A 22,588-nucleotide genomic window follows, 5' to 3' on the forward strand; every position below is an offset into this window, starting at 1 on the left:
CCCTCATGATTTTATAAACCTCTAAGGTCACCCCTCAGCCTCCGACGCTCCAGGAAAAACAGCCCCAGCCTGTTCAGTCTCTTCCTGTAGCTCTAATCCTCCAGCCCTGGCAGCATCCTTGTAAATCTTTTCTGAACCCTATCAAGTTTCACAACATCCTTCTGATAGGAAGGAGACCAGTATTGCACGCAATATTCCAACAGTGGCCTAACCAATGTCCTGTACAGCCGCAACATGACCTCCCAACTCCTGTACTCAATACTCTGACCAATAAAGGAAAGCATACCAAACGCCTTCTTCGCTATCCTATCTACCTGCAACTCCACTTTCAAGCAGCTATGAACCTTCACGCCAAGGTCTCTTAGTTCAGCAACACACCCTAGGACCTTACCATTAAATGTCTAAGTCCTGCTCGGATTTGCTTTTCCAAAATGCAGCACCTTGCATTTATCTAAATTAAACTCCATCTGCCACTCCTCAGCTCATTGGCCCAACTGATCAAGATTCCATTGTAATCTGAGGTAACCTTCTTTGCTGTCCACTACACCTCCAATATTGGTGTTATCTGCAAACTTACTAACTGTACCTCTTATGCTCACATCCAAATCATTTATGTAAATGACGAAAAGTAGTGGACCCAGTGCTGATCCTTTTGGTATGTTTTCTTAGATTAAACAAAGAGCAAGATACATTCTCACATCCCGATCACTTAATGTGAACAATCAACACCTCTCTAGCAGCAATCTGCACCCCACCAACACCCCCCACCATGTCATAAATGCTGCCCCCTCCACACCTCACTTCAGCTCGGAAGGGGAGTGAAACCATCAGCTTGCTGTCTCTGCATGGATGCTGTCTGACCTCCAGCATCTGCTGTTTTCAGTACAGATTCCAGCATCTGCAGTAATTTGTTGCAACAAGATACATTTATCACCTAACTAGCTGGATAGGAAAGACTTGTTAACACAACAACCTTCATGGTGTCACACGCGCACACAAATATATATTTAGCAATGTAAGAGGACAGGCGTACAAGGGGATTAAAATCCAGGAGAGTTGAAACAAAGGAGTATTTGGTTAGCTGCTCCTGGACTCAGCTGAATGCGGTGAATTCCATGTAATAGCCACAAAACATTTTAAAAGATATCCATTTGCAGACAGCTTTCTGTCAGAACTGGTCACAAATTCAGTGACCACTATGTGGTTTCTTAACACAGCCTGAACCACAGGGTGCAACAACACGAGCTGAAGTTCACAAATCTTTTAATGCTCACTCACTTATCAACATATGTGGTCACCAGAGGGTCCACAACTAACCTAATAACCAGACCTCTCCATTATTTTATTTATACAGTCATCCCCACCATTTATTGTGGCAATAAAATTGCTCAGGACAATACTGGGTACATTTGCATGAGATGTTAGGCACAGGTCTCCAGAAATAAATCCTGTTGCTGATTGTTACCAGTGGTTGTCACTCATTTAGTAACAGCACTCTAAGCTCCCAGTCAGTAGGTGGTGCACTCAAGTTCCAATCTCAAAACTTGATTGTAGATACCAGGGTGACTCTCCACCACAGTGCAGCGTTCTCTCTCTCTCTCTCGCAGATGGACATAAAAGATTCTAGTTCAAAGAAGAGCAAGGCAGTTTTCTCTGGTGTTCAAGTCACTGTTTATTCTTCAATCAGCATGAGTTTAGACTGATTATCAAATTATCAGCATATCGTTGCACATTTAACTGCTACTGCACTTCCTACGTTACAACAGCAACCTCACTTTGTAAGTACTTCACTTGTGTGCTGGCAGATCGCGTGACTGTGAAAGGTGCAATATCTGGAAAGTCTATGTCACCCTGGTGGGCATGAGGAACAAAGAAGCATCAGTCTGTAATTGCATCCAACTGCCCTGCGTCTGATACGTTGTGGCTATGCCAACGTCCTTCTTTCGTGAAGTGTGCCAACAACAAGGATGTCATTTCCAATGGCCAGCACCTGATGATGTTTACGACCTGGTGGGGTCGTTTCCATGACATTGCTGACAGCAGTGGGAAGTGCTGTGTCCTCTTCACTGGCTGCTGAGGATCATTTGACAGGTCGAGGGCTTCCTTTAGGCACCTGTTTTTAGAGAAGAAGTCCTCTTTGAGGTCAATTTCAACAACACGAGCATACTCCACCCGAAACATGATTCACTCCCAGAGCATTACTTTCTGGAACAACACTCAAAGTTTAACTCTAAAACTCCACTTACTGAAATTCACGCACGGGCCTGGTGTTTCTTGGATGGGATTTACCACTCACCTCTCTCAGTCTCTGGCTGGGGTAGAGTTCTATGATGACCAGCCAATCTCAGGTATCTCACTATCCTTAACACGAGACTGGACACCAAGGGCTGCTCAGCTATTCTCATTCCTCCTCCAAGATGCTCCATAAATCCCAATACACTGGTTTGCGGTGGGCAACCAGGGATGTGCAGGTAATGCTGTCCATCCAGCGCGGGCCACATCCCATGAATTAATTTTTAAAACACTTACAACCTACAAACATGACATGCCTTGGGATGTTTCAATACATTGAGGCCATAGAGTTGAACAGCACAGAATCTCAGCTGCGATATCCTAAATTAATCTAATTCTATCGACCAGCATTTGGCCCATCTCCCTTTAAATTTTTCCTATTCATATACCCATCCAGATGCCTTTTAAATGTTGTAATTGTACCAGCCTCCACCACTTCCTCTGACAGCTCATTCCATACATGCACCACCCACTGCATGAAAAAAATTGCCCTTAGGTCCCTTTTATATCTTTCCCCCTCTCACCTTAAACCTATTCCCTCTAGTTCTGGACTCCCCCACCCCAGGGAAAAGGTTAGGTGAATTGGCCATGCTAAATTGCCTGTAGTGTTAGGTGAAGGGGTAAATGTAAGGGAATGGGTCTGGGTGGATTGCGCTTCAGCGGGTCGGGGTGGACCTGTTGGGCCGAAGGGCCTGTTTCCACACTGTAAGTAAGTAATCTTAAAAAAAAACATTGTCTATCTACCCTATCTGTGCCCCTCATGATTTTATAAACCACTGAGGTCACCCCTCAGCCTCTGAAGCTCCAGGGAAAACAGCCCCAGCCTATTCAGCTTCTCCCTATAGTTCAAACCTTCCAACAAGCTTATAAATCTTTTCTGAACCCTTTCAAGTTTCACAACATCTTTCCTATATTAGGGAGATCAAAACTGAACAGTGTATTCCAAAAGTGAAATAACCAATGTCCTGTACAACATGACACCCCAATTCCTATACTCAATGCACTGACCAATAAGGGCAAGCATGTTCTCTCCTATCCTGTCTAAATGTGACTCCACTTTCAAAGAACCAGGTCTCTGTTCGACAACACTCCCCAGGAGCTTCCTATTACGTGTTGCTATCTAAAAAAATAAATTGCCGGGTTCTTTTTTTAGAAGGTTGCACAGGCAACTTAATCTCAACTTCATCCTTAGCTGACATTCGTTGTCATGAAATTTCCACTGGATAGTAAGGAAAAGGAATTCTCTTTCTCCTCTGTAGCCCTGCATCAGCTCCCTTACTACCCTAGTTAAACTCAGCCAAGTTATCACAAGGCAACTTCTGGTGTGAGCGTCTTGGATTTTTGTTTTAAAAATATGCAAAGAGCAAAAGGATGATCAAGGGTTACAGCCCGAGAATGTATCTTCTGTATGGAAAAGGATGACACAGACATGGGTCTTAATGAACACTTTGTATTTGTCTTCACAAAAAGTGAAATAATTTGCCATTGCTCAAAAAGTAAAGGAGGAAATTGAGGAGGCTCTGACCATTATTTTCCAATTCTCCTTAGCTTCAGGCACGTTGCCCACGACTGCTAATACATACCATTAGTTTAAAAGGGAGCCAGTAATTACAGGCTAGTCAGACTAAAATCAGTGCTGAGCAAATTATTGGAACAAGTTGTGAAGGACAGTATAAATTATGTAGAAAGGTACAGATTAATTAGGCACAGTCAACATGTTTTCATTAAGGGAAAGAGTAAAAAGTGAGGTCTGCAGATGCTGGAGATCAGAGCTGAAAATGTGTTGCTGGTTACAGCACAGCAGGTCAGGCAGCATCCAAGGAACAGGAAATTCGACGTTTTGGGCCAGAGCCTCCTGATGAAGGGCTCTGGCCCGAAACGTCGAATTTCCTGTTCTTTGGATGCTGCCTGACCTGCTGTGCTTTAACCAGCAACACATTTTCAGTTCATTAATTTTTTGTATAGTAAGAAGGGGCCATGGGAACAGCACATTGGACATTTCCTAGATGAATTTTGCAGTGGCTTTTGACAAGGTCTTGTGTACACACTGGATAGAAAACTAAAAACCTACAGGAGCCAAGAGGCAATGTCAAATTGGATACAAAATTGGTTTGGTGCAGGATGGGTATTACTTGACTGGAAAAGTATTACTGTGGGGTTGCACAGACCCCTTCCTGGATATTTGATATCTTTGTGGTTATTTATCGCTGGCTTAGATTTAAATGTGGGGAACGCGATTAAAAGGATTGTAGCTGATATAAAACAAATCCTGTGATTGGCAGAGAAAGGAATCCCCAATCTGCAGGAAGATATCAATGAACTAGGGAGAGAAGCAGAAACATGGCAATGGATATTTATAAACTGTTGAAGTATGATGCAATGCATTTGAGCAGGATAGAGAGGACAAACAAGGCAAGGAATGGCAGAATACTGCGAAGCCTAGAGGAACACAGGGACTTTAAAGTGCATGCCCAGAGCTCTCTGAAGGTATCTAACGTGGTTAAGGGGCATTAGGTGGAAGAAGTCAAGACACAGCAAAGTTGTGCTCGAACTGTGCAAAACACTAATTAGGCCAAGCTAGAGTACTGGGAACAATCCAGGAACGATGGGATCACCTCCCAAAAAGGTACAAAGGATATTAATGAAAATGTTAACATAGTCCAAAAATGTGCAGGTTAGGTGAATTGACCATGCTAAATTGCCTGTAGTGTTAGGTGCAGCGGTAAATGTAGGGGAATGGGTCTGGGTGGGTGCGCTTCGACGGGTCAGAGTGGACTTGTCAGGCCGAAGGGGCTGTTTCCACACTAAGTAATCTAATCTAATCTTAATCTTAAGAACATTACAGCGCAGTACAGGCGCTTCAGCCCTCAATGTTGTGCTAACTTTAGATTAGATTACTTACAGTGTGGAAACAGGCCCTTCGGCCCAACAAGTCCACACCGACCCACCGAAGCGCAACCCACCCATACCCTTACATTTACCCCTTACCTAACACTACGGGCAATTTAGCATGGCCAATTCACCTGACCTGCACATCTTTGGACTGTGGGAGGAAACCGGAGCACCCGGAGGAAACCCATGCAGACACGGGGAGAACGTGCAAACTCCACACAGTCAGTCGCCTGAGTCGGGAAATGAACCCGGGTCTCAGGCGCTGTGAGGCAGCAGTGCTAACCACTGTGCCACCGTGCCGCGTGAAACCAATCTGAAGCCCATCTAACCTACATTATTCCATTCTCTATATGCCTGTCCAATGACCATTTAAGTGCCCTTTAAGTTGGCGAGTCTACTACTGTTGCATCTGTCCTATATCAAGCACCCCTCAATTTAAAACTATGTCCCCTCATGCTAGCCATCACCTTCTGAAGAAAAAGGCTCTCCCTGTCCACCCTATCTAACCCCCTGATTATCTTATATGTTGCAAGAAAGTCACCTCTCAACCTTCTTCCCTCTAACAAAACAACCTTCTTCCCTCAGCCTTTCCTCATAAGACCTTCCCTCCATACCAGACATTATCCTAATAAATCTCCTCTGAACTCTTTCCAAAGCTTCCACATCCTTCAGATAATGTGGTGACCAGAACTGTACACAATACTCCAAGTGCAGCCAGACCAGAGTTTTATACAGCTGCAACATGACCTCATGGTTCCGAAACTCAATCCCTCTACCAATAAAAGCTAACACACCGTACACCTTCTTATCAACCCTATCAACCAGGGTGGCGACTTTCAGGGATCTATGTACATGGTCACTGAGATCTCATCTACACTACCAAGAATCTTACCATTAGGCCAGTACTCTGCATTCCGGTTACTCCTTCCAATGTGAATCACCTCACAATTTACCGCATTAAACTCCATTTGCCACCTCTCAGCCCAGCTCTGCAGCTTATCTATGTCTCTCTCTTTCTGCACTATCCACAACTCTACCGACTTTAGTGTCATGTTGCCAAGAGTTATTGCATTTTGGTAAAAGAAACAAGGGCAGGACTTATACAGTTAATGGTAGGGCCCTGGGCAGTACAAAGAACAACGAACCTTACAGCGCAAGAACAGGCCCTTCGGCCCTCCAAGCCTGTACCGGTTTAGAGCCTCTATCTAAACCTGCTGCCTATTTTCTAAGGATCTGTATCCTGCTGCTCCCTGCCCAGTCATGTATTTGTCTAGATACATCTTAAATGACTTTATCATACCTGCCACTACCACCTCTGCTGGCAACACGCTTTAGGCACCCACCACCCTCTGCATAAAGAACTTTCCACGCATATCTCCCCTAAACCTTTCCCTTCTCACTTTGAACTAGGGACCCCGAATAATTGAGTCCTCCACTCTGCGAAAAAGTTTCTTGCTATCTACCCGGTCTACACCTCTCAAGAATTTGTAGGCTTTAATCAGATCACCCCTCAACCTCCTTTCCAATGAAAGTAATCCTGATCTACTCAACCTCTCTTCGTAGCTAGCACCTTCCATACCAGGCAATATCCTCCTCTGCACCCTCTCCAAAGCATCCACATTCTTTTGGTAATGTGGCGACCAGAACTGTATGCAGTATTCCAAATGTGGCCAAACCAAAGTCTTATACAACTGTAACATAACCTGCCAACTCTTGTACTCAATATCCCGTCCGATGAAGGAAAGCATGCCATATGCCTTCTTAACCACTCTACTGATCTGTATTGCCACCTTCAGAGCACAATGGACCTGAATACCCAGATTTCCCTGTACACCAATTTTCCGCAAGACTTTTCCTTTTACTGTATAGTTCGCTCTTGACCTGGATCTTCCAAAATGCATCACCTTGCATTTGCCCGGATTGAATCCATCTGCCATTTCTCTGCCCAACTCTCCAATCTATCTATATTCTGCTGTATTCTCTGATAGTTCCTTTCACTGTCTGCTACTCTACCAATCTTAGAGTCATCTGCCACCTTGCTAATGAGGCAACCTACACCTTCCTCCAAATCATTTATGTATATCACAAACAACAGTGGGCCCAGCATGGGTTCCTGTGGGACACCACTGGTCACAGGTCTCCATTTTGAGAAACTCCCTTCCACTACTACTGTCTCCTATTGCCCAGCCAGTTCTTTATCCATCCTGCTAGTACATCCTGCACACCATGCAACTTCACTTTCTCCATCAGCTTACTATGGGGAACTTTACAAAGGTTCCTGAAGAAGGGCTCATGTACGAAACATCGATTCTCCTGCTTCTTGGATGCTGCCTGACCTGCTGCACTTTTCCAGCAACACATTTTCAGCTCTGATCTTCAGCATCTGCAGTCCTCACTTTCTCCTAGAACTTTATAAAAGGCCTTACTAAAGTCTATGTATATGACATCTACATCCCTTCCCTCATCAACTTTGTCACCTCTTCAAGGAGTTCTATTAGGTTTGTAAAACATGACCTTCCCATGCTACCTATCACTAATAAGACCATCTTCTTCCAAATGGGTGTATATCCTATCCTTTAGTATCTTCTCCAGTAGCTTCCCTATCACTGACGTCAGGCTCACAGCTCTGTAATTACCTGGATTATCCCTGCTACCCTTCTTAACCAAGGGTAACAATTCTCCAGTCCTCTGGGAACTCCTCCGTGTTCAAGGATGCTGCAAAGATATCTGTTAAAGCCCCAGCTATTTCCTCTCTCGCTTCCCTCAGTAACCTGGGATAGATCCCATCCGGACCTGGGGACTTGTCCACCTTAATGCCTAGTGTTGTTGAACCAAGAGACCTAGGGGCTTAGATACATAATTCTTTGAAAGTTGCATCACAGCTAGACTGGGGGGGGTTAAGAAAATGTTTAGCACGCTTGCCTTCATTACTCAGGCCTTTGAGTATAGGAGTTGGGACATCAGGTTGAGGTTGTTACAAGACGTTGGTGAGGCCACTTTTGGAGTACTGCATACAATTCTGGTCACCCTACTATAGGAAGGATATTATTAAATTGGAGAGGGCTCAGAAAAGATTTACCAGGATGTTGCCAGGACTGAAGGGTTGATTTAGAAGGAGAGCTGTATAGGCTGTGATTGTTTTTCACAGGAACATAGGAGGTTGAGGGGTGACATTAAAGAGGTTGATAAAATCATGAGGGACTAAATAAGACAAATAGCCAAGGTCTGTTCCCTAGGGAGGGTGAGTTCAAAACTAGGAGGCATATTTTTAAGTTGAGAGGAGGCAAATTTAAAAGGGACCTGAGGGCAACCTTTTCACCCAGAGGGTGTATAATGAAAGAAGTTCCAGAGGAAGTGGTAGAATCAAGTTCAAAAGACATTTGGACTGTTAGATGATTTAGAGGGATATGGTCCAAATACAGGCAAGTGGAGATTAATTCAGTTTGAGAAACATAGATGGCCTGAACCAATCCACCAAGTTGGACTGATTGTGCTGTGTGACTACGGCTGGTGAAATGTAACTGTAAGGAAAGACTGGATAAAGGATTAGAGAAAAGTTGAGCAGACTCTGGAACTCGTTGTCTGAAAGCGAGCTGAATGCAAGAGGTATTGTGGACCTGCATTTAACCTTCAGGGCTAACAAAGCAAGAAAAGTGAAAAGCAGGATTAGGCTGGACAGCTCTCTCTCTCTCTCTCTCTCAGCAATCAAGGATACAAGGGGTGAAATGGTCTTATTTTTTTTTCTGTAATCCTATGAGTAATCCTTTATACTCAAAAGGATACCAGGTGAGCACAGCCAGAAAACCAGCCATGGTACAATGTAGCCCTTCACCAAGCCTTCTCAGAAAAATCTAACTTCTCTTCAAATTGGCACTGGGTATAATTCAATATTGGCACGGTGGCTCAGTGGTTAGTACTGCTGCCACACAGGGCCAGGGACCCAGGTTCGATTCCAGCCTCGGTCGACTGTCTGTGTAGAGTTTGCGTGTTCACCCAGTGTCTGCGTGGGTGTCCTCCGGCTGCTCCGGTTTCCTCAAACAGTCCAAGTATGTGCAGATTAGGTGGATTGGCCATGCTAAATTGCCCATAGTGTCCAGGGATGCGCAGGCTAGGTTGGTTAGCCATGGGAAATGCAGACTTATGGGGATAGGGGTAGGGGCCAGGTCTGGGAGGGAATGCTGTTTCGAGGGTTGGTGTAGACTCAATGGGCTGGACGGCCTGCTTCCACATTGTGGATATCCTACGGTTCTATGATTTGGTCAAGTTTACCGGGTGAGGAAAATCGCATGTCATCAATCCCATGCAGCCCACTCTACTGTCAATGAATACGAGCATGGAGGACGGGTGTGCCATTACCTGACAGAACAGGGCCTTTCCTTGACTCGGTCACTGTTCCTCCTGTGTCTGTTGTAGGATTTCCTGGCAGCTTCTGTACACCTGCGATAAACAGTCCAGACGTGGCTTGGCACTCTTGAAAAAAGGAGGTGGAGTGGGGTTAGAAACCTGAGGACTTCCTCCCCTTCCCCAAGCTCCTCCACATAGCTCGGAGCTACAGAGGGATCCACACGACCTTCTCCGATCTCAGGTGTATCTTAGACACAGTGCTAGCAACACTGAAACATACCAAGCAGTTATAAACCAATCGCTTCCTCACACAACTAGCAAACCCTTCCCCATCAAAACCAAATCTTTTAATATTTTTGAAGATGTGCTGCCCAGAATCCAGATTGCAGTCAATAACCCACTGGCCACAGCACTTAGCAAACACATTGAGTGGACGGGCACCGAATAACGTATGTCAACATAGAACTGGAACCAGTATATAGTGAGAGCGAGACCCAGATGTGCAACTAAAAGTACAGAGGAGGAGAGGGAAAGAAAGATCACCACCCCATACAGGAACGTTTAGCAATCGAGACAATAGACACAGAGAGGGAGTAGAAATTGGGGAAAAGATACAGCAGGTTATACAGAGACAATGAGAATCACAGAATCCCTACAGTGTGGAAGTAGGCCATTTGGCCCAGAGTCCACATCAACCCTCCAAAGAGCATCCCACCTAGGCTCACCATCCCCTTACCCTATCCCTGCACTTCCCATGGCTAATCCACCTACCCTGCACATCCCTGGACACTATGGATAATTTAGCATGGACAATTCTCCTCACATGCACATCCCTGAACACTATGGGTAATTTAGCATGGGCAATCCACCTAATCTGCACATCTTGGGATTGTGGGAGGAAACCCATGCAGACACGGGCAGGGTGGAATTGAACCTGGGTCCCTGGCGCTGTGAGGCAGCAGTGCTAACCACTGAGCTACCGTGTCACCATGACTGAGAGGAAATGAATTAACAATCAAGCTACAGAGAACAAGAGGGAGAACTCAGCTGGCTACACAGAGAGATAAGGCAAGATCACCAAGTAGCTGAGGGAAACAGACAGACAGAAATATACAGGAGGGAAAGGTGGGGTAGGGTGAGAGAGTGAGTGAGGTAAGGGGTGAGACTAACAGCGAAACAATGAGAGGGTGAGAGAGAGGGAGGGAAGGAAGGGGTGAGAGACAGGGAGAGAGGGAGGAAGGGGGTGAGAGAGAGGGAGGGAGGGAGGGGGTGAGCGAAGGAGGAGCAGGGAAGTCCCAGTACCCTAAAATTTACCCCTACTTTGAACAGTTATAAATATGTTTCCTTCTTCCCTAGTTAATCTCGCCCCCTTTCCTCACATTCCCTGGAATTCTTCTTCAATTCATTTCCCTCATGATTCCCCTTGGTCCTCCATCCTCACATATGACAGTGACAGTGTCAGATCAATGACAGTGGTCTTCCTCAATAACGTCAATCAGTCTCCAATATCTGCTCCTTGAATCCTGAATGTGGAGCGACATCAAATCTCAGAATCTGCAAGATCGCAGGTCTAGCCCGCTTTCTGATTTTAAGATACAGATCTTTCTAATCAACCAGTTCAGTGATGTTACTACATACTCTGGAGCACTGGGGACACGAACCCAGGACTTCTGGATCAGAGGTGCCGCAAGAGCCTCCTAATAACCTTAATTGTGAACCAGACTGGGCAAGAATAGGATTAAGTCCAGCTCTGATGTTTCATGCTTCTGAGTTCGAAGCTTACGGGAGCTCCAGAGAGCAGAGTCTGAGCTGACTCTCCAGCACAGTCTGAGGGAATGCTGTACTGTGGGGGTTGGGGGAGAGCGGGGAGCTGGTCTAAATGTTAAACCGAGGCACAATGGCAACGCACACTCAGGACTGAGCAAAATGGAGAACACCTACTGCAATATTCCAAGAGCAGCAGCAGGAGTGTTCTCCCTGTTGCCCTGGCCAGATCAAGCAACATCACTCACACGGATGGTGTGTTCATTACCATGCTGCCGATTGTGGGAACGTACCAATTTCACTGCAGCATTTTAAAATTAAGACATTGCCTGAAAAGCATTTGGGATGGCCTGAAGGCATGATGTACAATTTATAAATGCCTGCTACCTCTCTGACTGAAAACTTTGATCATAAAGCTCAGTGGTAAATATTGCCCAATTGAAAGCATGGTGCTGCTGCTGTTGGAAGTTGCTTTCATTTACCAAGGTTGGGGGGGGGGTGGAGAAAGCCCACCTCATTTCTCAATAATTGATAAGCGAACCTGCACCCATCTACAGCAGCAGTCAGAGCCAAGGCCAAACTTGGCTGCAATCTTTCTCACAGTTTAGCACTCCCTCTTACAAAAAGAGCAGCAGTTGAGTGAGTTTCGGAGGAAAAGTCAGTGCCTCGTGTATCCCTTTGAGGTGGTGGGTGGTAAAGGAAAGAGGGAGAGGGAGAAATCATCATTTACACTCTCAATTGTTGGGTCTAGCCATGTTTTACCTGGAATACTGGCACCACCTCGGACACTCCCCTGGGGTTTCCGGGGTCGATCAGCAGAATGCACAGGTAGTAGATAACTTTCTGCTGCAAGGAAGAAACAAATAATCTTCAACAACCGGCTTCACCCCATCCATCCCCCAGCCTTTCCCAAACACAGACTCCTCTGGGACTGCTACAGAACATCTGGCAAAGATGTTGCAGCTGCATCTGTCCAGGGAAGTGAAGGACATTTCATTATACCTCAGAGGTAAAAGGGAGGCTTGAAGATTCAAGAGGTGAGCCATAAAAATACCTGCTCTAGCAGCCACAGTTATGCATGTGGTTGAACTGTTGGGTTTCTGGTCAATGGTAAGCCCCCACATCGCTGGTGAGTTGGAATTTAGCGATGGTGGCACGAGATGCGATGAGCCTCTCTATTGTTTGCAGAGATATCCATAGCCTAGCATGAACATTATGACAAGCATTACCCCTAAAACTCTGCCTGGTTACATCCAAGCATGGACTGCAGTCCCCAAGATGTTATGAGGATGTAATCAACGGAACAGTTGCAGACCATGGGGTCGAGTGCATTAGCCTGGTGAAATAGATTGATTAGCAGTTAGGAGGACCACCCAACAACAGTCACTTATAATTTATATAACATCTGTAATGTTATGAAACCTCAAGATGAGCAGCACAACAGGAGCACTTTGCGCAAAAGGTAGTACAGGTAGAAGATCCTTTATCCGAACATCCAAAAACTGAAAAGCTCTGAAATCCGCAGGTTTTTTTCTCATTAACAAAGTTGTTTGGTGAGCAAACAGTTGACCCAAGTCGACACCCACTCGATGCATGTCACCCAGATGTGATGTGGGGCGGGGGGGGGGGGGGGGGGGGGGGGGGGGGCGGGGGAAGAGCCTGGCCAAGCATGTTCTTAGTCAGAAATCTGCTTCTCTGCTAAGATTTTTTTTAACATTTCACCATTAAACTGACACATTCTGAAAACCAAAAAATTCCGAATTCTGAAAAACAGCTGGTCCTGAGCATTTCGGATAAAAGATCTTCTACATTGTACCAACACACAGTGTCAACTCATTACTGCAGGTCCCAAATTCCCCATTGGGATTGAACTTCATGCTGGTGGTCCCCACTAGCCACCAGTCAGCTAAGCCAGTGTCACGTCCGCCACCACCCGTACCTCCCACACACCCAACTCAGTCAGGAGTTGTTGCAGCAACAAACACATGTGCGTTATGGGAATTGATGACAGAGACTCCAATTTATGGGAAAATAGTATGGATGACCAGGAATCTCTATTATTGCCTTCCACTGGAATTAATTGCAAGGATTTACCCAGTTGCTCCCAGCCTGTTTGGCCATATAATGAACACACCTGCCTTTGCCATTACTATGATGGAAGCAGGGATTATACACACTGAACAATCAGACTTCCTAGGCATGATTATTACCAAACATTTATCCACTTTTTAGGTATGACTCCAATCACTCCTTTTAATCTCGATTCATTTCTGTTTTATCAGGATTCCTCATTTGGTTAAATGTTGCCTGATATCTCAGCTTTAGAATTCCACACTTTTATCCAGATTTGGATCAAAGCCGTGATTTGATTTCGCTCGCAAATACACAAGTTCCTGGAGAAACTCAGAGGGTCTGGCAGCATCTGTGAGAAGTAAGCAGTTTTGAGTCCAGTGACTCTTCATCAGAGCTGGTTCGGAAACATCAACTTGCTTTATTCCCACAGATGCTGCCAGGCCCTCTGAGTTTTGCCAGCGATTTCCGTTGTGGTCTCAGATCGCCCAGCATCTGCAGCTGCTTGTTTTATTACTTTCACTTCCTTCACTTAGTGTATGAAAGGGCCTGTATAGTTCAACAACACTGCCTGATGACCACAGCCACTTCACACAGAGCAGCAAGGTCAGGATAATCAGTCAATATCAACTGGGTGAAAGCCTGAGGCCCAGAAACTTTAATTCCACATAACTTTTCTGAGACACTGCGTGATGTTTCCAGAATTTTGCTTTAAGTACCAATTTCCCTCAGCCATTACTTGTTAGAATGATGATTTGGAGATGCTGGTGTTGGACTGGGGTGTACAAAGTTAAAAATCACACAACACCAGATTATAGTCCAACAGGTTTAATTGGAAGCACCCTAGCTTTTGGAGCGACGCTCCTTCATCAGGTGATTGTGTCACTCCAAAAGCTAGTGTGCTTCCAATTAAACCTGTTGGACTATAATCTGGTGTTGTGCGATTTTTAACTTTGTTAGAATGAGAAATGGTCTTTCTTCCCCACAGCGGTGCAACTTTCTCCTTTTCCAACACTTAGCTAATTCACTTTCACTTTTATCGGCGCCACTCCCCCGCCCACCTCGTGAACTGCAATCTTCCTTCCGCCCTCCAGTTTACTCATTTTTAAATTGTTTCTTTTACATCCAGATCTTTCCCCTCTACCTGTTTTAATTTTTAAAACAATCTGTTTTTCACCTCCTACACGGTTTCCGTTTTGACACTCCGACAAGACTTTCTATTCCCGCCTCCCCTCCCTTGCCCCATCTGTCACATTCTCTCACATTCCAGCTCTCACCTCCAGGATCCTGTCTATTCAGCCCACCCCAGCCCTTTTCAATGAGCAACTACTCACTTCATAACGTTCAAAAGATTCTTTCACCGACTGCGTCTAATTCTGCAACCTTCCGTTTTACTGATTTACATTTTTTTCTATATCCCTTTAATACTTCACAAATTAATTTTTAAAAATTCAACTCAGAGGCATTTCAATACATTTAAATACAAATGGATCCAGAAACAAAATACTGTGGATCTTGGGAATCTGGAGATAAAAATTGAAAATGCTGGGAACAATCTAGGGGTCATGCAGAATCTGAGCAGCAAGAGACGGAGTTTAACATTACAGGTCCTTTGACAAAATTGGGAGAAGTTAGAAGTTTTGCGAGTTTCGAGGGAGGCAGGAAATCAGCTGAGACTGAGTGGAGGAGCGACCCTGGCCGATGAGAGTTCGGAGCTCTCAGTAATAGAAGCTCCAGAAATGGCATCTCACATCCAGTTAGGTGCCCCCATGGGGATCAGTTTAGCTCAGTCAGCTAGACGGTTGGGTTGCAAAGCAGTGTGATGCCAATACCATGGGTTCAATCCCCACATTACCTCCTCAACTTCTCCCCACTCCTCAGGAATGGTGGCCCTGATATTAAGTCATCATTAGTCATCTCTCTCTCTCTCTCTCTCTAAGACAGTGGCCATTTGTCTGGTAAGATTATGGAGACTCCCAATACACAGTAGCACACTTAGAGTCAGAGCTGGACAGCATGGAAACAGACCAACTCGTCCATGCTGACCAGATATCCTAAATTAATCTAGTCCCATTTGGCAACATTTGGCCCATGTCCCTCTCAACCCTTCCTATTCATGTATCTTCCAAATGCCTTTTAAATGCTGAGGTTGTACCAGCCTCCACCACTTCCTCCGGCAGCTCATTCCATACACGCACCACCCTCTGCGTGAAAAAGTTGCCCTTTAGGTCCCTTTTAACTGCTTTGCCACTCATATTAAATCTATACCCTCTCATTTTGGACTCCTTTACCCTGAGGGAAAGACCTTGCCTTATTCATGCCCCTCATGATTTTATAAACCTCTGTAAGGTCATCCCTCAGCCTTCGCTCCAACCCTGGCAACATCCTTGTAAATCCTTTCTGAACCCTTTCAAGTTGAAGAACATCCTTCCTATAGCAGGGAGACCAGAATTGCACGCAGTATTCCAAAAGTGACTTACCCAATGTCCAAAAGAAAAAATAAATTGGGACACTTGAAGTCATGAAAAGCATTGTACAAATGTGCGTTCCTATCCTGGCCTTTGTTCTGAAAACAACTATGCAATTTGCACATTTCATGTGGTTTGTTCATTACAACATTAAAGGCAGGTAATAGAAAGTAAAAAAACATTCCTGATGCAGTTCCTCCAGTACTGACCCGTTTATATGTGGAATGTTCTCAAACATTTAAACAATCCTTCATTTTCAGGTACCATATTTGTCATTTCCCTGCAGCTGAGTTTCAGTAACTGCCCCACTTACCATATAAATGGCTTCGTTGATCACAATATCTTTCACCTTCTTCATTTCAATGAATCTCACGCTCTCTCTGCCCGAGGCATACAAGGTGTTCATCTGAACTCCAATCGATCCAATGATCAGCACCGACTCCTGATCAATCTTAAATAAATGAAGGTGCAGTATCATCCCAACCAGAGTCAAAACAATTGAAGCTGACAGCACTGAAGTGTTCTGCAAAAAAGCAATTTCCAACACACAATATCAGTGTAGTTCCTGCAGACAGTTCAGAATTCCAACTCCAGTTCCATTCCAATAATGGAAACGGAAAATGCTGCAAGTGCTCACCAGCTCAGTTCCCAGTTCGGATCAAAGGTCACACACACCTGAAACGTTAACTCTGTTTCATTCTCTGCAGATGCTGGCAGAGCTGATAAGTTTCGCCAGCATTTTTTGTCTTTATTGCTGAGCTCCAGCATTTGCAATATGATAGAACATATGAACTAGGAGCAGGAGTAGGCCATCTGGCCCTTTGAGCCCACTCTGCCATTCACTAAGATCATGGCTGATCTTTTCATGGCCTCAGCTCCACTTCCCCGCCGTCCCGCCACCACCCTTCCCCGCCGTCCCGCCACCACCCTTCCCCGCCGTCCCGCCACCACCCTTCCCCGCCGTCCCGCCATCACCCTTCCCCGCCGTCCCGCCACCACCCTTCCCCGCCGTCCCGCCATCACCCTTACCTGCTTCATTGCTAAAAAAAAATCAATCTTAACTTTAAAAACATTTTTTGAAGTAGCATCAACTACTTCACCAGACATGGAATTCCATCGATTCACAATCCTCTAAAGAACTTGCTTCTGAATTCAGTCCTAAATCTGCTCCCTCTAAGCTGGAGGCTAGTCCTTCTTGTCCTAGTTTCACTTGGCAATGGAAACACCCTCTCCATATCTACCTTATCTAACCCCTTCATAATTTTGTGTGTTTCTATAAGATCCCGCCTCATTCTTCTAAATTCCAATGATTATAATCCCAATCTACCCTCACAAGCCTCTCCTCTCGACTCCAGAACCAGCCTAGTGAACCTCTTCTGCGTCCCCTCCAGTGCCAGTACATCCCTTCTTAAGTAAAGAGACCAAATCTGCACGCAGTACTCCAGGTGTGGCCTCACCAACACCTTGTACAGCTGTAACATTACCTCCCTGCTTTTAAACTTAGCCCCTTTAGCAATGAGGGACAAAATTCCATTTGCCTTCCTAATTACTTGTCGCACCGGCAGACCAACCTTTTGTGAATCATACACAAGGACACCCAGCTCCTTCTGCACAGCAGTGTGCTGCAATTTTTTATCATTCAAATAATAGTCCTTTTCACTGTTACTCCTACCAGAGTAACTTCACCTTTATTAACATTGTATTCCATCTGTCAGACCTTTGCCCACTCCCTCAATGTATCCCTGTCCTCTGCACACTTTGCTCTGCCACTCATCTTAGTGTCATCTGCAAAGTGTGACACACCACACGTGGTCCCCAACTCCACGTCACCTATACAAATTGTGAATAATTGCGGTCCCACCGCTGTTTCCTGAGGCAAACCACTAGTTACTGATTGCTAACCAGAATAACATTCATTTATCCCCAATCTCTGCTTCCTGTTAGTCAACCAATCCTCTATCCACGCTAATACTTTACCAGTAATGCCATGTACCTTTACCTTATGCTGCAGCCTCCTGTACAGGACCTTGTTGAAGACTTTTTGGAATTTTAAGTACACCACATCTACTGGGTCCCTGTTCTCCACCTTGCTCAAAATATCTTATAGAATTCCAAAACATTGGTTAAGCATGACCTGCCCCTCTTGAACCCATGCTGCGTCCGTCCATCAGAACAATTTCTATCAAGATGCCTTGCTATTTCTTCTTTGATAATAGACTTAAGCATCTTCCCCACCACAGAGGTAAAGCTCATTGGTCTATAATTCCACATCTTTTATCTACCTCCCTTTTAAAACAGCAGCATCACATTTGCTGTTTTCCAATCTGCAGGAACTGCCCCAGTCAAAGCAAATTTTGGGAAATTAGCACAAGTGCACTTGCTATTTCTCCTGCCATTTCTTTTAGTACCCTGAGATGCATTCCATCAGGGCCAGGAGATTTGTCTATCCTTAGCTCCATTAGCTTGCCCAACACCACCTCTTCAGTAATAATGACTGTTTCCAGGTCCTCACCTACCTTTGTCTCTGTGTCACTTACTGGCATGTTATTACTATTCTCCAATGTGAAGACCAATAGAAAATACCTGTTCAATCATATCCCAAGACTAAATGCCCCTTCTCATCCTCTAAAGGACTAACGCTTACTTTAGCCAATCTTTTTCATTTTATATATTTATAGAAAGTTTTGCTATCTAACTTTATATTCTGTGCTAGTTTTTTCTCATGTTCTATCTTACTTTTCTTTAAAGTTGTTTGTGTGGCTTTCTGTTGATCTTTAAAGCTATTCTAATCTTCTAGTTTCAAGCTAATTTTGGCCACTTTGTAAGGCTTTCTCTTTCAATTTGATAGACTCCCTTATTTCCTTAGACACCCATAGCAGATTACCCCTTTTCTTATCATCCTTCCTTTTCACTGCAATATACTTTTGCTGAGCACTTTGAGTAATTGCTTTGAAAGTCCTTCACAGCTTGTCAACTGTCCAACCATAAAGCTTTTGTTTCCAGTCTACTTTAGTCACGTCCTCCCTTATACAGTCATAGAGTGTTAGAGATGTACAGCACAGAAACAGATCCTTTGGTCCAACTGTAAGGTCACCCCTCAGCCTCTGACGCTCCAGGGAAAACAGCCCCAGCCTATTCAGCCTCTCCTTATATCTCAAATCCTCCAACCCTGGCAACGTCCTTGTAAATCTTTTCTGAACCCTTTCAAGTTTCACAATATGCTTTCAATAGGAAGGAGACCAGAATTGAATGCAATATTCCAAAAGTGGTCTAACTAATGTCCTGTACAGCCGCAACAAAGACCTATACTCAATACTCTGACCAATAAAGGAAAGCATACCAAACGCCTTCTTCACTATCCTATCTACCTGGAACTCTACTTTCAAGGAACAATGAACCTGCACACCAAGATCTCTCTGTTCAGTAACATTCCCTAGGACCTTACCACTAAGCGTATACATCCTGCTAAGATTTACTTTCCCAAAATGTAGTCTCCCTTGTTTAAGCACAGGACCCTGATATTGGATTTTATCTTCACACGCTCCATCTGTTTTCTAAATTCAATCGCTCCTTCCAAGACGATCCCTAACAACAAAGTCATTTCTTATTCCTGTCTCATTACACAGGACGAGATCTAGGATAGCTTGCCCCCTCGTCGTTCCATTGTATATTGTTCAAGAAAGCAATCTTGGATAACTCAACAAACTCCTCCTCAAGGCTAATCTAACCAAGCTGGATCAACCAATTGACATGTAGATTAAAATCCCCCATGATAATTACCCATACCATTTTTAATTGCTTATATTAGAAATTGACCTTTATGTTATATCACCTCCTATTAAATTGTGGGCGGCACAGTGGTTAGCACTGCTGCCTCACAGTGCCTGAGACCCGGGTTCAATTCCCGACTCAGGCGACTGACTGTGTGGAGTTTGCACGTTCTCTCCGTGTCTGCGTGGGTTTCCTCCGGGTGCTCTGGTTTCCTCCCACAGTCCAAAGATGTGCGGGTCAGGTGAATTGGCCATGCTAAATTGCCCGTAGTGTTAGGTAAGGGGTAAATGTAGGGGAATGGGTGGGTTGCGCTTTGGCGGGTCGATGTGGACTTGTTGGGCCGAAGGGCCTGTTTCCACACTGTAAGTAATCTAATCTAAATTGCATCACCACAGATTTATTCATATTAAATTTCATCCGCTTTATATCCATCCAATAATTCTGCCTAGGTCCTCTTGAGGTCTTATCCTCTCCACTGTCCACAGCATGACAAAAAAAATTGGAAGTAATCTACAAATTACACCCTGTGCATCTAAGTTTATTGTCATTAATATAGATCAGGACTAACAATCTGATGCTGGTACTTGAGAATCTAACCATCAACCCCTGACATTCAATGGCACTGCCACCACTGAGCCCCTCACTATCAACATCCATTGACCAAAACCTAAACTGATATTCCCAGGTTCAGAAACCTGACATGTCCCTCTGAGCACACTGCCTACCTGAGCATCTACCCGTGAGGGTACTGCGCATGTGGGGAATCAAAATGTCTCCGCCTCCCCCCTCGGACAGTGCATGAAAATAGGCGTGACCATACCTTGACTGACAGTGACATGGACCAATCGGCCTGATCGACACCGTATATGGGGCGACGCCAGTCCTTGAACGACAGGAGCATTGACCAATCTGCCTGGCCAACACTGTGCATGGAGCGGTACTAGTTCTTGACTGACAGGGATATCGGCCAATCGCTTTGCCGGATACGGTCGATGGCTCGTTGCCATGCCTTGACTTACGGCAACATGGGCCAATCGACCTGGCTACCATATTGGAGTGGGCGTGACTGGAACTTGGTTCAATCGGCCAGCCCATCCCGGTGGAAGGGGCGTGACCATGACTTGACAGACAAGAGCGTGTACCAATCGGCATGCCCAACGAGGGTGGTGGTCATCACCAGCCTCTGACGGAAGGGGGCGTGAGCGAATCACAAGTCGGTCCCGGCCAACCAAACGGGCGGGGAATATTACGTCAGCGGCACCCCGTCCAATTACCAGGGGGTTCCACCCTCTCACCTGAGTGCGGTAGAAGATGGCGTAAGCGGTCAACCAAACGGCGGCCGTGTAACCCAGCACCGAGCGCAGCGACATCTTCGGGGAGAGGATTGTAAACTCGCGGCATAGCGGCGAGTGGTGTGTTTGTTCGAGGGTAATGCAGCGGCCGTTCAGGTCTGTGAAAGTCGACGCCATGTCTGCCGCTCCCGCCGCCGGTTGGAGCTGCTCGTGCCGTGCGGACGTTGGCTGTGTCCGATCACGTGACCGGGCGGAGCACGTGACCTTTTAAAGAGACAGGCCACCCTCTTGACCAGCCAGGAGCAACTTCAAATTGCTGCAAGCTGCATTTCCACTGCATCCCCCTCCCCAAACCCAACTACCAATATCCAGGGGGTAATAATTGACCAGAAACTCAACTGGACTTGCCTGATAAATAAACAAGAGCAGGTCAGGGACTATGATTACTCCCCAAAGCCTATCCCATCAAAGACATGTCAGGACTGTGAAGTCGTACCCCCCACATGCTTCGATAAGTACAAATCCAACAACTCAGCTTGATGCTACCAATGCTCAGTCATGGCAGAGTGTATTACCTACAAGAAGCACTGCAGAAATTCAAAGATCCTTTAAACTATACCTTCCAAATTCCAAGAGTTTGACTCCTACAATTAACGGTAGGGCCCTGGGTAGTGTTGTCAAAGAGAGAGACCTAGAAGTTCAGGTATGTAGCTCTTTGAAAGTTGCATCTCAGATCGGACAGTTAAGGCATTTAGCACATCTGCCTTCATTGCTCAAACCATTGAGAATAGGAGTTGGGAAGACGTGTTGAGGTTGTGCAGGACTTTGGTGAGGTCACTTTTTGACTACTGTGTACACTTCTGGTTGCCGAGCTGTAGGAAGGGTAATATTAAATATACAGGGTATCTACCAGGATATTGCCGGGATTGGAGGGCTTAACTTATAAGGATAGGCTGGGACTTTTTACCCACTGGAGGGTACAAGGTTGAGGGTGACCTTATGGAGGTTTATAAGATTTTGAGAGCCACATAAGGTTAATAGAGTGGGTGAGTTCAAAACTACAGGGCATATTTTTAAGATGCGAAGAAAGATTTAATAGGGAGCAGAGTGGCAAAAGTTTTCAAATACATAGTGGCTCATATGTGAAATCAGCTGCTAGAGGAAGTAGAAGATGCAATTACAGTTACAAGACTTTAAAAGACATTTAGATAGGTACATCAGTAGGAAATGTTTAGAGGGATATGGGACAAATACAAGCAAGTGGGACTCGTTTGGTTTGAGAAACTTGGTTGGCATAGAGGAGGTGGGCTGATTAGATTTCCTACAGTGTGGGAATAGGCCCTTCGGCCCAACCAGTCCACACCAACCCTCTGAAGAGTAACCCACGCAGACCCATTTCCCTCTGAATGATTGGCCTGACACTACGGACAATTTAGTATGGCCAATTCACCTCACCTGCACTTTGGGAGGAAACCCACACAGACAGGGGGAGAATGTGCAAACTCCACACAGACAGTCACCCAAGGCTGGAATCGAACCTGGGACTCTGCTGCTGTGAGGCAGCAATACTAACCACTGAGCCACCAAGCTGCCCAAAGTTCTGTGCTTCTGACATCAGGAAATATGCAAGTTCCCATCCAAGCCATTCACCATCCTGACTTGGGAATGTATCAGAATTCCTTGATTGTCACTGGG

General features: G+C 45.3%; 1 protein-coding gene across 2 annotated transcripts; it reads right to left on the minus strand.

The window, feature by feature from the left end:
* Positions 1 to 1,273: 1,273 nt before the first annotated feature.
* On the minus strand, positions 1,274 to 21,131 carry pigh (phosphatidylinositol glycan anchor biosynthesis, class H). Of its 2 annotated transcripts, none has more exons than XM_060828314.1 (5): positions 20,897 to 21,131; positions 16,144 to 16,353; positions 12,055 to 12,135; positions 9,541 to 9,654; positions 1,274 to 2,113 (listed from the first exon to the last, which is right to left on the minus strand). In XM_060828314.1, the coding sequence occupies exons 1-4, from the start codon at positions 21,068 to 21,070 to the stop codon at positions 9,571 to 9,573; spliced, it is 549 nt and encodes a 182-aa protein (XP_060684297.1). In that variant the 5' UTR covers positions 21,071 to 21,131; the 3' UTR covers positions 1,274 to 2,113; positions 9,541 to 9,570. The 2 variants fall into 2 exon arrangements, with proteins under 2 accessions (XP_060684297.1, XP_060684296.1); XM_060828313.1 differs by having other exon boundaries at positions 12,055 to 12,138.
* Positions 21,132 to 22,588: the final 1,457 nt, after the last annotated feature.

Source organism: Hemiscyllium ocellatum, chromosome 8, assembly GCF_020745735.1.
Source record: "Hemiscyllium ocellatum isolate sHemOce1 chromosome 8, sHemOce1.pat.X.cur, whole genome shotgun sequence".
Taxonomy (NCBI): Eukaryota; Metazoa; Chordata; class Chondrichthyes; order Orectolobiformes; family Hemiscylliidae; genus Hemiscyllium; species Hemiscyllium ocellatum.